Source organism: Coturnix japonica, chromosome 21 (genome assembly GCF_054131305.1).
Source record: "Coturnix japonica strain WE chromosome 21, WE-NBRP24, whole genome shotgun sequence".
NCBI classification, from domain to species: domain Eukaryota; kingdom Metazoa; phylum Chordata; class Aves; order Galliformes; family Phasianidae; genus Coturnix; species Coturnix japonica.
The window spans coordinates 4,210,897-4,223,907 of record NC_140683.1 but is presented as its reverse complement, the minus strand read 5'-3'; the positions used below and the strand labels follow the sequence as shown (position 1 = coordinate 4,223,907).

Here is a 13,011-nt window from a genome sequence, read left to right as displayed (position 1 = left end):
GTTTGGAGAGATGGGGCAATAAAAAAATAAAATAAAACAGAACGTGTGTGTCTAATCCATTAACTTCCCCTCGCGGGCTCCCCGGGGATCCGGCGAGGAGGAGAAAGAATATGTGGATATTGCACGCGCCCTGGCACTTTGTCCCTGGGCCAGCCCTGCTGCTGGCCGCTGCCACAACTTGCGCTGTCCCGGGCTCATAAATCAGCACGGGTGACAGCGTTTCACAGCTCGCTTCCCAGCCAGGATATTGCCATTCCTGCTGATTACACAGCCAGAGCGCGGGGGAAGCTGCATCTCCCACTTCCAGGAAGGGAGGCTCCGCAAGGAAAACGCATTGATAAAAAGAAGAACGAAATCAGCTTTGTTCACGTTGCGAATCTCCCATTGTTCCTGCTGTGACCGTCAGCCGTTGCTGGAGAAAGTATTTCCTCAGCAATAAATCTCCTGGGCTCCTCAGCAGCCCTCGCCTTGGCACCAGACCCTCCTTGTGTTGTTTTGCAAGAAAAAAGCTGCCTCCGACACTACACCAGCTCCACACGGGAGCCACAGGACTGATCCTGCACTGACTTCTAGGCTGGTTTTGGTGACTGAGAGCAGGCGGCTGGAGAAGCACCCTGGGAGGAGTGTGGGGCATTTCAAGGTGTGAGCTCAGCCCCAGGTCTCTGATTGCAGGAGACAAGTGCTGTACCCAGCACAGGGGGGGACCCTGCCCATGTCTGCAGCTGGCACCACAGCAGGACATGCTGGTTCGTGGGCCCTCACTTGTCCCTGCCCCTCACAGCACACCACAGCTGCTGCCACGCGTGTGCCCCTGGCCAGCACAGAGCAGCTGGTGTGGGCCAGGGAGTGCACATCTGACCGTGGCCACGCTAATCCCAGTGCCGAAACACAGAGCTGGCTCCTGCCAAGAGCTTGAAATACAGGAGTCGGGCTGACAGTTGTACAAGAAAAATAGATCAAGTTTCCAAGAAAATACAGGCGAGCTGATCTGATTTTCATCAGCATCTTCAGCTGCCTTTCGGGAAGCCCCAGCCCTCTCCTCATTCCTGCTCTCTGCTTTACAAACCACTTAATTCATTGTTGCTTTGGAAACCCTCACAAAGACCCCTCTGCATCCCCCAAAATAACGAGCAACAGATGCTGCTTTGACCTCAGCAACTTCCTGGAAACATACATTTGTCAAAATAAAAATAAAAAGATTAATGTGAGGAAGGTCCTTAAATTATAAGAAAATAGCAGACATGAGAGCCTGGCCGCGCATGCCTGTCATTTGTAATGGCTGCACAGTGCCTGGGAGGGCGGAGGAGCCTGGGGTCCCCACATCCTTTGGGATCCCTCCCAGCTCTGCTGTCCCCTAGAGCCAAGAGCAGCCACGGGCCTTGGGGCTGTCAGCCTGGAGCTTTTGGTTTAGGGTGCTCAAAAAACAGCAGGTTTCATTCTTGCCCTCCATTGTGGCTACCCAGCACACACTAGGGCTCACAGAGGGCACAAGCAAACATCTGTGGGTGGATGGAAGCCCCCTGATCTTGGGGCTTACAGCAGCCACACAAGTAAGTAGTGCAGTACAACACAATACAACACAACAGTGGCACTCACCAGGACCTGTGGGCAGTCAGGGCTGTTCTGCAGGCTCCACACAAGCAGAGTCCCTTTTCCGTCTCAGCTTTATAGGATCAGCCAGCAATAAGTTGTGGGGCTGGGCCACCTGAGTGCTTGGTGCACCTGTGTGCAGGTAGGTACACCAGGGCTCCCAGTTCTGTGCTGCTGCATGGCAGCACGTTGCCTGAGGGTTGTTACTCCTTCAGGGTACTTCCTGACCTGAGGACCCAAGGGGTGCTCAAGTCTTAGCAAGGGGCTGTGGCCCCATGGGAAAACACCGTGTCATAGTAGCAGCAGAACTGAGGAACTTGGCCTGACCGAGCCCCTTGTTGTGACATCCTGCAGCCCAAACCCACTGCTGCTCTGCCCCCTGCACAGCCCTGGGGTGCACGATGATGGCACGAGGTGAGAACAGCCCAGCTGCTCAGTGCAGCCTCATGGGGTGCCGGGTGCTGTTGTGCTATGAATGCAAATCCTGACCTGGGCTGGGGGCTCTGCCTTCCCCCACCCCAGTGTAATGCCTCCAGTAGCTATGGTAACTGCTATATACATTTACATATTCTTCCAGTTAATCACAGGGACATCCACAGCAACTGTCTTTACCAGTGGTTGTTTTCGTTCTGAGCACAGGCTGCAGTGTGTCTATCTACAGCCTCTTCTCCACAACAGCAGATCTTCCACATTAACCCTTCCCCACACTTCCCACACAGCTGCAGCCCTCCCATGCCCCCCGAGTCACTCAGCACTGGCACTGCCTGTCTCACAGTGTCACCATTGCAGCCTCTTCCCCCAACCCCAGGGAGCGGCACAGGGGGCCCTCACAGGCCTCCATTGGTGCAGTCAGCAAGGGACGATGAGCTGGTACCCCCATAGGCTGCAAACCCCCCAGGCCCCCATGTGTTTGCCTACCTGAGGCCAAAAGCAGTCCAGAAGCCAGGAGATGCCGTTGCACTGTGTCCTGTAGCCTCTTTCCTGCAGCTTTCAGTGCCCTCATGGTGGGGCCGCACTCTCAGCAGCCCATCCAGGGGCTGGAGCGACAGGGGCCGGAGCAGCAGCTGCCTCCAAAAGGCCTTCCCTTCAAAAAGGCATTAAGAAGCACCAGGGACGCCCCAGTGAACCCGTGTGTGCCGGCAGGTGCATGTGGGCACTGCCAGCTCTCAGCAGTGGTACCAGAAGCCGCCGGTACCAAGGGCTGATGAGGACAGGCCCAGAGCGCTGCTCCAGGCTGTGCCCAGGGCCGCCTGTGGAGGGCGCTGCCTCAGCCCGGCCGCCATTTTCTCTCAGCATCCCTCACCCAGGTTTTGCCACTTATTCCCTTTACATGTTACAGCTGGTGGCCACAGAAGAGTTCATTTGCTGAGTTAATAGGAGGAAAGCCATCAGAGCAAACCGGCCTGATTGATATTGGCATCGTAGGGAGCATGGGACAGAACTGCATGGGGCCATGAGCAGCAGGGCAGCTCCCGCACACAGCCCAGGGGCAGCACGCAGCCCTGCTCCACCACCAGCACCACCACCACAGACCCCCCGGTTTCCTCTGCCCTTTCCACTGAACCAACCCACAGAAAGTTCTATAAACTGGAGGAAACGCGAATGAAAGCAGGAGCCCAGTGCTGAGCCAAAGCGTGACCTCAGCAACCTCCCCGTTTCATCCAGCCTGGGACCTCGTTATTATCTGTCAGCATGTGCTGAGCCTCCTCCTTTGGGGCCACACCAGTCCCTTCCGGAGGCCCTTGCTCCTGAGCCCTGTGTTATCTCTGCTGTTTCCAGCCCTGCCTGCCCTGTGGGTGATGCCAGGACAGGGCCCAGTGCCTGCAGAGGGGACGTGGGGACAAGCAGCAGTACCAGCACCGAGGGGCACAGCCACACTGGAGGAGGCTGCGAGGCACAGCAGTGCAGGGGATGGGGCATGATGGAGCACAATTTGCTGCCTTAGTACTGACCTGCCTGGCCAACAGCAATGCAGTGACAGGCCGGGAGTGTTTGGTGCAAAGGAAGGAAATGGAAGAATTAAATCCACAGATTTTCCCTGCTTTTGTTCTCCCTCCCGCCTCCGCTCTCCTCCTTGGCCGCTAGCTCTTCTTGATGGATGCGTAGGGCTCAGTCCTACCCAAGCAAGCTGGAAACGGGGTCCATCAGCTGAAAGCAATTTACTTTGAAATCCAGCTGCCAGATTTTCCTTCATTTGTTTACTTTAAAATGCTTTTTTAAAAGCCAAAGTACACAAGGCAGCCAAATTGCTGACATGTGTGCCGGGCCGGTACCCCGCAAACGCTGCATTCTTTCATGTCCTCCTGGGCTCAAATCCACTCATGTTTATTTAAAATACGTAGAACACTTCAGCACTATTAAGGACCGTGTTCTATAGTAAATGGAAAAAGGCTTCCTCGCAGGCCATGAGGAGAGGGAAAGAATCACTTCAATTCAGTTTTGTTCTGCAGTACTTTGCCCAGCCACCCACAGCTCACCATCAAGCTCAGCCAGCACCCAGTAGCACCGGGGACATGGCAGCCACCATCCTCCGCAGCACCAAGCACGTTGAGTGCCTGGGAAGAGAATGAGGCCCACTTGGTTTAATTACAGATGGCACAGTGCACCCTCACTGTATATGTTAAAGATACTGGCACAGAGAGCAGGCATCTTTAAGGATAATAACTAGTAAATGGAGGTAAACATGGAAGTAAATAAACTCAGAACTTTAAAGCATATTCACAATGCAGATATTTAGGGAAGGAAGGAGCGTGGGATGGGAGTTTTCTGCTAAGGCTCCTTAAACCATTCCTCTATGGTTGACACAGCCTGAACTCCACAGGGTAAAGTAAGGGTGTACATCAGAAAGCAAAAATGTCAACACGCAGCAAAAAAAAATCCTCCAGGCTGTTGTCACTGCTGAGGCATAAGGAAAGGCAGAATGCAGCAAACATGGAAAGAAGGAAGGAAGGCTCACATGTTTAGTTCAGTAATCTGTATCACCACCAGAGATGGACAGTGGTGCTGTGAAAGTGTTGTAGCATGTCTCTGGCAGACATTCCTAGAAGAAAACGCTACCGACACAGACAGAATTGGTCTGTTTTGTTTTGCAGCAAGAAGTACAAGAAAGCAGAAACCTCTGTGTATTAACTGTTAATAATTTAGAGTGCAGCACCTTCATAGTTTTATTGTAATTACCCAGACCAGTAAATCTTCAAAAGGATTTTCTCCAGCGGAATTCCCAGACTATAATTATGTCATGCCCTTAACACAACTGGTTTCACTCATGGTTGGAAGAAACAAAGGCGCTAAGCAAGTGATGATGGGGAGCAGAGCAGGGTTTGCAAGGACAAGCACTGAGCACTGGTGCTATGTGTGCCCTGGGGACTTCTGCAAGCTAATTCCCCTGGTTCCTGGGCTCCCTGCACACATATATTGCACCACTGCAAGAAAAGTTCAAATCTGAGAGCTGGCTTTTGCCTTCACAATCTCTGGAAGAGAGATCTGTATTGTTCAGAACAGGGAAACACTCTTCCAGGTCTGCTCAAAGTGCATTCTGTGCTCAGGGTGCCACTTCTCACCTCCAGTTTCTCTAAGAGGGACATCTCTGTTCTCTACCAGTATGAGCAGCATCCGCAGAGCAAAGTGGTTTAACAGCTGCAGGGCAAAGTGAGGAGGATAGGGCTGTGCATAGCTCCTTTTTCTTACTCTGAGGAAGGAAAGCAGTGAGCAAGGTCTGAGCCTGTCCTGGCCACGCACAGCTTTGCCCAAGACCCCTCTGAGGCACCTTTCAAGGACAAAGACGGTAAACAAGGAGAGAGTTCTGTGCCAGGTGGAACCACCTAAAGCAGAGAGGGGAGGGAAGGGAAGGGACGTGCCATGCCCCAAGGCCACGCAGGAGACAGCAGCAGGCAGGAGGGGGAGCTGGGCTGCCTGTCCCTTGCACAGGACTCTGCCCTCCAGCCCACACTGCTCCCAGATCGCTCCGTTCTTTCCCCTCTGCAGCACACTGGTGTAAAAGCAGAAAACAAACACCAGAGCCTGTAACAATAAAAGAGCACAATAACTGATAGTAAAGACTTGGCAGCCGCAGGGAGCCAAAAGCTTCTTGGGGGGGGTTGGATGGAAGCTGAGTTTCCCTCCCTGCTTGTATTGTATTTCTTTCCTCTGCCAAAATGTGCTTCCTGAGTCTTGGGCAGAGCTCTCTGCTGCTGACCCTCACCTTCCTCTGTTTAGCCTGGAGCGCAGGCTTGCCACGAGCGCCTGAGGCCGCGCCTGGGGACAGGCAGAGCCTCCCGCTGCGTGCACATGGCCAGGGTCAGCCCCGCTGTCAGCAGCTTCCTGGAAACCACAGCCAAGTTGGGCCACACCTGACTGCGTCCCCCAGGAGCAGCCGGGCAGAGACCAGGCACGGCAGCCCAGAGAGCGGCTGGAGGGCGATTACAATCGCCACGGCTGATGCTGAAGGGCTCTGTCCAGTCCTTTTCTCTTGGACAAAGACCCGTCACGTTCCTCTTGGCACAGCTGTAAGCAGGCAGCGAGAACAAAGCAGAGGTCAGACAGTGCTCTATCAAAGAGGTAATTCTGACTCCATTTAAATTCTAGCTCCCCATCGCATGGAAGTAGAACGTTGCACTACTACTCATAAAGAACTGAACCACCCTCACGGTGACTCATGGTCCTTAACAGAGCTGCCATGCTGATTTTACAAACATTAGAGCAATGCCTCAGAGCCAGTGTTTTGTAAGCTTTAACCTATCAACTTAGGAGCAGACCCATAGCTCTTTTACAAAGCTCCCCTTCCCCTGTATTTTATTTCCTTGGTGCCAGAATCAAAGCCAAAGGCAAGCTTAACAAAGCAACAGGCATGGCCATTTTTCCCAGCCCTCAATTTTGCTGATGAGAAGGGAGAAATTAATTTAAACCCTATCAAAAAAGAAAAAGCTGTTCGCTGTTTTGTGCTGCAGAACAGTGTTAACAAAACACTTGCTTGATCCATCCGCATTTGCCAGCCCAGCCAAGAATACAAGAACATGCAGGTCAGAATCCCTTTGTTTGAGCATCTGCAATAAACAGATGCAGACAAACGTGATCTAAGCTATTTCCTAGGCAGTGAGGGCAGCAGTAACGAGGAGATGCCTGGGATGCAGGCAAGATAGAATGGCTTTTCTCTTATTAAATGCTCTTCTTGTTTTGCTTTCAGTCCTCTTATTCCTGGATCCAGTCAGATAAAGCAAAAACTCTTCACTCCCAGCAGCTTCTGTGGTGTCCCAGCCCTGCAATAGCCTGGAGCAGCTCCCATGCAGCCTGCAGGCTTGGAACACACAGCCTTGCTGTCATCAACCACAGACATCACACATAAGAGGAACCTACACCAATGCACACATTCAGCTTGCCAACACTTTTGCAGTAAGTGCAAGGGAACTGAAGAACTTGCCTTTGAAATAGCAAGAAAAACCCAAAAAGGAATAACCCCTGAGCTGCCGAGCAAACTTACCTGCCTCCGGTACCTGAGAGCCAGCCCCCTTTCAGCACCTGCTTGCTGGGCTAATTTACTGCCCTAACGTACAAAATAATACTGCAGACATTTTGCTCGGCTGTATTTTCTCTGCTCTTCTCCCTTCGCCAAGGTACTACCTGTACTATTCCCAGCCATGCAGATGTCTCAGAACAGACTGACATCAAGATCCCACTGAGAAGGGCTCATGTGCAAAACAACACAGCCATAAAATCATTAACAGAACAGCAAGGTTACATTTAAGACCACTTGTTAAGATCACATCTATCCCTAATAATGTAAAAACACATTGTTTGCTCTAAGTTAAATACTGCAGTCAACTCGCTTCCTGTGTTTGACTGTCACCCACCACTAGCACTGCCCCAGCAGGTTCAGAACTTCACACCATCCTGCTCTCTGCAGCACCAGGCACATCTCTGGATTCGGAGGAGCAATTAAATTACGCTGGGATTTCCCAACCCGTATCTACTTTGGCTGCCTTAATGTCCTTAACTGGCATCAAACATGATTGAGACGATCACTTTTTCAACCCTCTTTCCTTCGTCTTCTTGCTTCACACTCAATTCAGGAGCAGGTTTTTCTTCTATGTGAAGGAAAAAAAATAAGCTGAAACAATGCCTAAGTGAATTTTGTAAATATATATATATATATTTATATATATATATACATATATATATATATATATATTTATTTTTTTTTTAATCAAGTTACTATTAGCAATACTGAATTAGCCTTAGGACTTCCACGGTAACAAGACCTCTATACAAATACCCAAAGATCAACTTGAAGCAGCCACAAGAGGGAGTCTTAAATCTCCTATTAATATCCAGACGGATTCCACTTTCAAAATGCTTTTAGTACAGAAGTAGACAGCAGGCCTTCAAAGACAAAAGCAAAACAAAGTTATTGTGAACTCCCGATTTCCTCTTTGCCTTCACAGAAATATCCTCACTCCAATGGAAAGAATCTTCAAAACCTTTGAAGCTTTTTCTCCACTTATAAATGGGCAAAAAAGAAAACTCCTCTTCATTTATCATGTCTCCACTCTAGAAACAACTGAAGTCAGAGGAAGAATACATGAAAGGCTTTTGTCCTAGCAAATCTCAAGCTCACAAATGCCTGAGAGACTAGGTCAACCTGAACTGAATCCTACAAGTCTGTTTGTTGGATTTTTTTTGTTTTAAAAAGAATGAATGACACGATAGAATTATTAAATAGGCAGGAGAGCTTATAAAATAAATAAATCAATTCCTTCCCACTACTTTCCCAGATGAACAATCTGGTGGCTGTAAGCCAAGAGGGTTTTGCTGCTGGACTCCCCTCATTCTGGCTAGCAGGACATCTCCAGCTCGTTCATCCTGGGAGAGGAGCAGAACCATCTGAAAGCAGTGGGTATCAAACTGCCAGTACCTTGCAGAGGTACTTTCTCCTTGGAACAATGTTGTGATGGTAGTGCTCCACAGTAACTCAGCAACACACACTCCTCCCTTACTGAGACTAGGAATCACACAACAATTTCTCTCTTTCCATCCACACTGAAAGGGAGTGGTTTCTCCCTAATGCAGACCACAGCACAGGACAGACTACCATTGCTTTGGCTTGAAGTTCTATTAATTTCACACACGATTAAAAGCTCTGGCAGAGCTTAGAGCCTACAGTATAACAAATAACACTTCTCACATTGCCAGTAAAATATCTGTATTGAATCTGTGTGCGTCTGCTCTCCATCTGCCAAAAAAATGTCAAGATACATTCCTCAAAAATAGTTTTATGGTCTTTACTCAATCTTGACATTCACTTGTTCTAAAGTTTCCAAAAAAACATTACAGCTCCAAAGGGAGAAATCTATGTTTGAGTAAAGCCACACAACAATTCTCAACAGAAATAGCTACATACAGGCACTGTCCAAAGCACCAAGAAACAGACCTCTGGCAAGACTTAGTGTGGAGATTCAGCCAAGAGATAAAAGCCATGAAGTAATTACCTTGAAGAAGTTAATGAAAGAAGTGCCCATAGTACAGCTGAATTCTACTTGGCTTTACAATCACTTCATTATCCTCCTCTGCTGCTTTTGTAAATTCACCTTCCCACTCCTGCATGAAACTCAAATGGGAATCTAAGAAAGCAGTTAATTCTAACTTTTAAACAAGATCAACACATCATTACAGCATCAACAGCCTCCAACCCAAAACACAGTAGATTCAGCTGTCAGGAAAGATGACTAGACTTAAACCGTTGAGGCTGCAGCTTAAATCTTTTCTCCCCCCTTACAGTACTAGCCAATGTAAGGGTGGGATTTGTACACAAATCTCCCCCACCTGCTTATGAATATCATTCTTTTCAGAATGAATTTAACAGGAAAAAAATCCAACACCTAAACCTCTAATTACGATCAGGGGCTGACTACAGGATGCCCACTCAAAAGTAGATATTCAGTTCCAAACTGTTTCATACAATATGCTGTCAATTTTAAGCTATTACTTACTAAATCTTGCTAATATATATTTTTGTAAGGTAGCCCAAGTATTGGAATGGGCCAACAACATTAGATGCAATTCATGTTAACATCACAGGAAAATGCATCTTCTACTTGATGATACTACAGATGAATGTAATTAGACCTCAAACTTCCCCTCATTTCAATCTCTGGGGAAAAGAGGTTATTTTTCTTCAGTAATATATGGCTGCTCTGAACTATCAGCAGTCATCTGTAAGGAGAAACTGCAAAGGTTTAGACAAGTAGGTGTTAAGACAGCGTGATATGTACATTAAAATGCAAACATGTATGCCACAGCACCTGCTTTCTGAGTTTCAGTCTACATACCCAAATAGAAACTAGCAGGAATCCATCAGCCACACCACACACAAGCTATTTTTAGATAAAGGTTATATAATTTTTCCTCTGGCTCCATGGATCCATACTTCAGCTACAGATACATTACAGCTTAATCCTACCCCAAACAAAGGGGTGGTAAATCTTCAGATCCCGATTTCACTGTTAGTCTACTCAAGGACTAAAGCACTATTCAAGTCTTTGTAGTTCAGACTACAGAATCTGGCCCCAGTCAAACTGAACTGCACATAGCTTTATAAAAGCAAGTCCATTTGTTTTTTCTGACCTTTGCAATTGGGTTCTTGTCACTGAATGAGAATAGCACAGGAAAGACTAGAATGATGAAACATAAGACCTGGATACTGCAGAAAAGAGAAGGTAGTTGAAGAAAGCTGCCATACTCCTCTGTCAGAAAGAATCAGTGTCAAACCCCAAGTCAAGTCTTTCAGCCAGAAGATGAGCACCTTCTTAAACCACTGAACAGTACAAGATCCATTAGAGGACGATCTTTCTTCAAGGAGTTGAAAGTTCACTGTGATTTTGCTGGTGAAGTAGTTTGCAATCCCCATTAACAGAAATAAACAAAAGCAACTACCTTCCAGCATAAGGCTTAAGTAGCTGGTAAAGAGAAGGATCCTGTTATCAAAAGCAGTACTGTTCTCACACCCATCAAAACCACCAATTCAGACTATAAGCTTGCTCCTAGACAGGTCCTAGGTAAAAATCTGCACAATTACTAATGCAAGATTGTATAGGAAGATATTAATAACTTGTTAGCTTCCAAAGTTTACTTGATTTAAATGACAGGGTTCTTGATCATTTGAAACAGCAGTAAAAGATGCGTATATATATATACACATATACATACACACACACACACACACATATATATATATACACACACATCTCAGACACAGGCTGGCAGCCACGATCAAACATCACTGCCATCACTGCTGGCATTAAGATGCCCCCAGGAGTTTAGGGCTATAGAGCACACAGCACAAAGTGGAGATACTCACACATCATAGCAGCTAAGAAATACAGACATGTATGTTTAAAGAAAGTCTGCTAAGTCACATAATGTTTTTTGTTTTTTCTTTAATGATTAAAGTTATACTCAACATGTACTGGACAATTTACATTTGCAATCAGTGTATCTTTGCATTTTAGTTATGGCACAGTCTGCCCACTTTACCACGACCAGAAAAAAAGCCTACTGCCAAATGGAGAAGGCTTCAGCTCTCCTTCAACGGGTGGATTGGGCTCTGGCCTAGGTCTAGAATGATAGACATTCTCAGGGATAGGTCGATCTGTCTTCACTTTTGTGACCTATACAGAAAAAATAAAGAATTATGCAACTTCTCACAGCATTTAACAGAAAAGCCAGGTTAAGGGAAGCACCACCAGACCACGCTAAGGACACAGCATGGACTGGACGAGAGACTCCTATCTTCAGTGTTTAAAAAAACACGTAGCAAAGGGCATTTTATACATAGCTGTGTCATGGTTCTACAAACGCGTGAGCTTCACTGCTGAAGGAAGGGTCTCTGCATTAGATAAAAGTAAATTAAGTGGAGAAGTATGAGCAAAGTGCGGGTCTTCCAGGCATGACAGAGAATGCTGAAAGAGTAATGAGTTCTAGTAAAGCCTACAAGCTTCCAGTGTTGAATTCATGTAACACCTTATAAGGTGGGAGAAAAGTTTGACACCAGGTCTGGAAAAACACACGTAAGAAGGAAAAGTGGAATCTGATTACCCAGTCAGAAAGGCAGGCAGTTACCTTAGAGAGCTGTCCCAGATCAGGTCTCACCCAGCCCAACTTCTCCATCACACAGTTATCAAACACTGCCTGCTGCTTTCGGCATCGACGGAGCTCCTGCAAGTTGCTATAGTCAATGCACGTCCAGTACTCAGTAAATGGCTCTGCACAGTGTGCCTTAATCTTCCTGTAAGAGATTGCAGAAACAAAATTGTTGGCAACTGGTACAGATTTAATGTTCTCTTCTTGAGTAAGAGAAGAACCTCAATTCAATTCGAACCTCAATTTCTGAGTTTTCCTAGTTGCAATTCCTCACACCCACCTGAGGCTGTCAGGAGTCAGTATCTGAAGCATCATTAAACAACCTAATGCCAGCATCACAGAAGTTTGCATTGCTGTAGTAGGGATAGCATCAACCTCACCAATATGAGGAGGGTGTTCTTGTGAAGTAGATGGACACGACTCCCCCACATGTGATGTTCCTTTCATTAACTAACAGCATACAGTACACAGTGCTCTAGTAATTCCCAATCACTTCCATGTCTTCACCTCAGAAAGGAGGGAGGCTTTCATCACTGTCCATTACAAGAGGCTATGGTGTGAGTGAGCTGTCGGCTGCTCAGCTGGCAGCCTGAGAACGCAGCACTGACACTAACATAAACCCCATCTGTACTTTTGTCACAAGTGGCCAATTCTGAAGCTACTGCAATTTTTACATTAGTGTGCACATGAACCAGATGACAGCATGGAATATCAGCTTGTATTCCCGATTCCATAGCGCAGCTATAAGCAGAAAGGCTGCGCTGCAGGGTGCGAGAGGACAAGGTCAACTTCAATCAGATAAAGGCACCACACTCCCCCACGGGCTGTGCCCTGCCCGGTGGCACTGCCCGCCTGCACAGCCCGGTCTGAGCGCTGTGAGCCCCGTCCCCCCGCTGACCTGAAGAACTCGATGGCGCACTGGTTGACCTGCCGTCCCTCCCGCAGACATTTCCGCGGGTCCTTCTCCTCCCAGCGGCACAGCATGAACTCCTTGTTGGGCCGGTCGCACTGTGAGCCGTAGTGATGGGCCGCGGCCTTCAGCACGGCCGAGCTGACGGCCACCTGCAGCGGGACAAAGCGGCGATAGGAGCGGCCGGCCCGGCACAGCCCGGCGGTGCTTTAAGCAGCTGGTGACTCACCTCCTGCACGTCCAGCTCCTCCATGCTCGGTATCTGCACGGTACCGGCCATGGCGGCCCCGCTCTCCTTGAGCTCCCCTCAGCGCCCGCCCCGCACCGCGCACGCGCCGCCGCCGTGAGGGAGGAACGCGCATGCGCCGTCACGGCGGGGG

The 13,011-nt window shown here is 48.3% G+C and overlaps 1 protein-coding gene across 1 annotated transcript; it reads right to left on the bottom strand.

The window, feature by feature from the left end:
* Positions 1-11,001: 11,001 nt before the first annotated feature.
* NDUFA8 (NADH:ubiquinone oxidoreductase subunit A8) lies at positions 11,002-12,952 on the bottom strand. Its single transcript, XM_015879350.2, has 4 exons — positions 12,861-12,952; positions 12,620-12,783; positions 11,701-11,866; positions 11,002-11,249 (listed from the first exon to the last, which is right to left on the bottom strand). Exons 1-4 carry the CDS (start codon positions 12,909-12,911, stop codon positions 11,112-11,114), a joined length of 519 nt encoding a protein of 172 aa, XP_015734836.2. The 5' UTR covers positions 12,912-12,952; the 3' UTR covers positions 11,002-11,111.
* Positions 12,953-13,011: the final 59 nt, after the last annotated feature.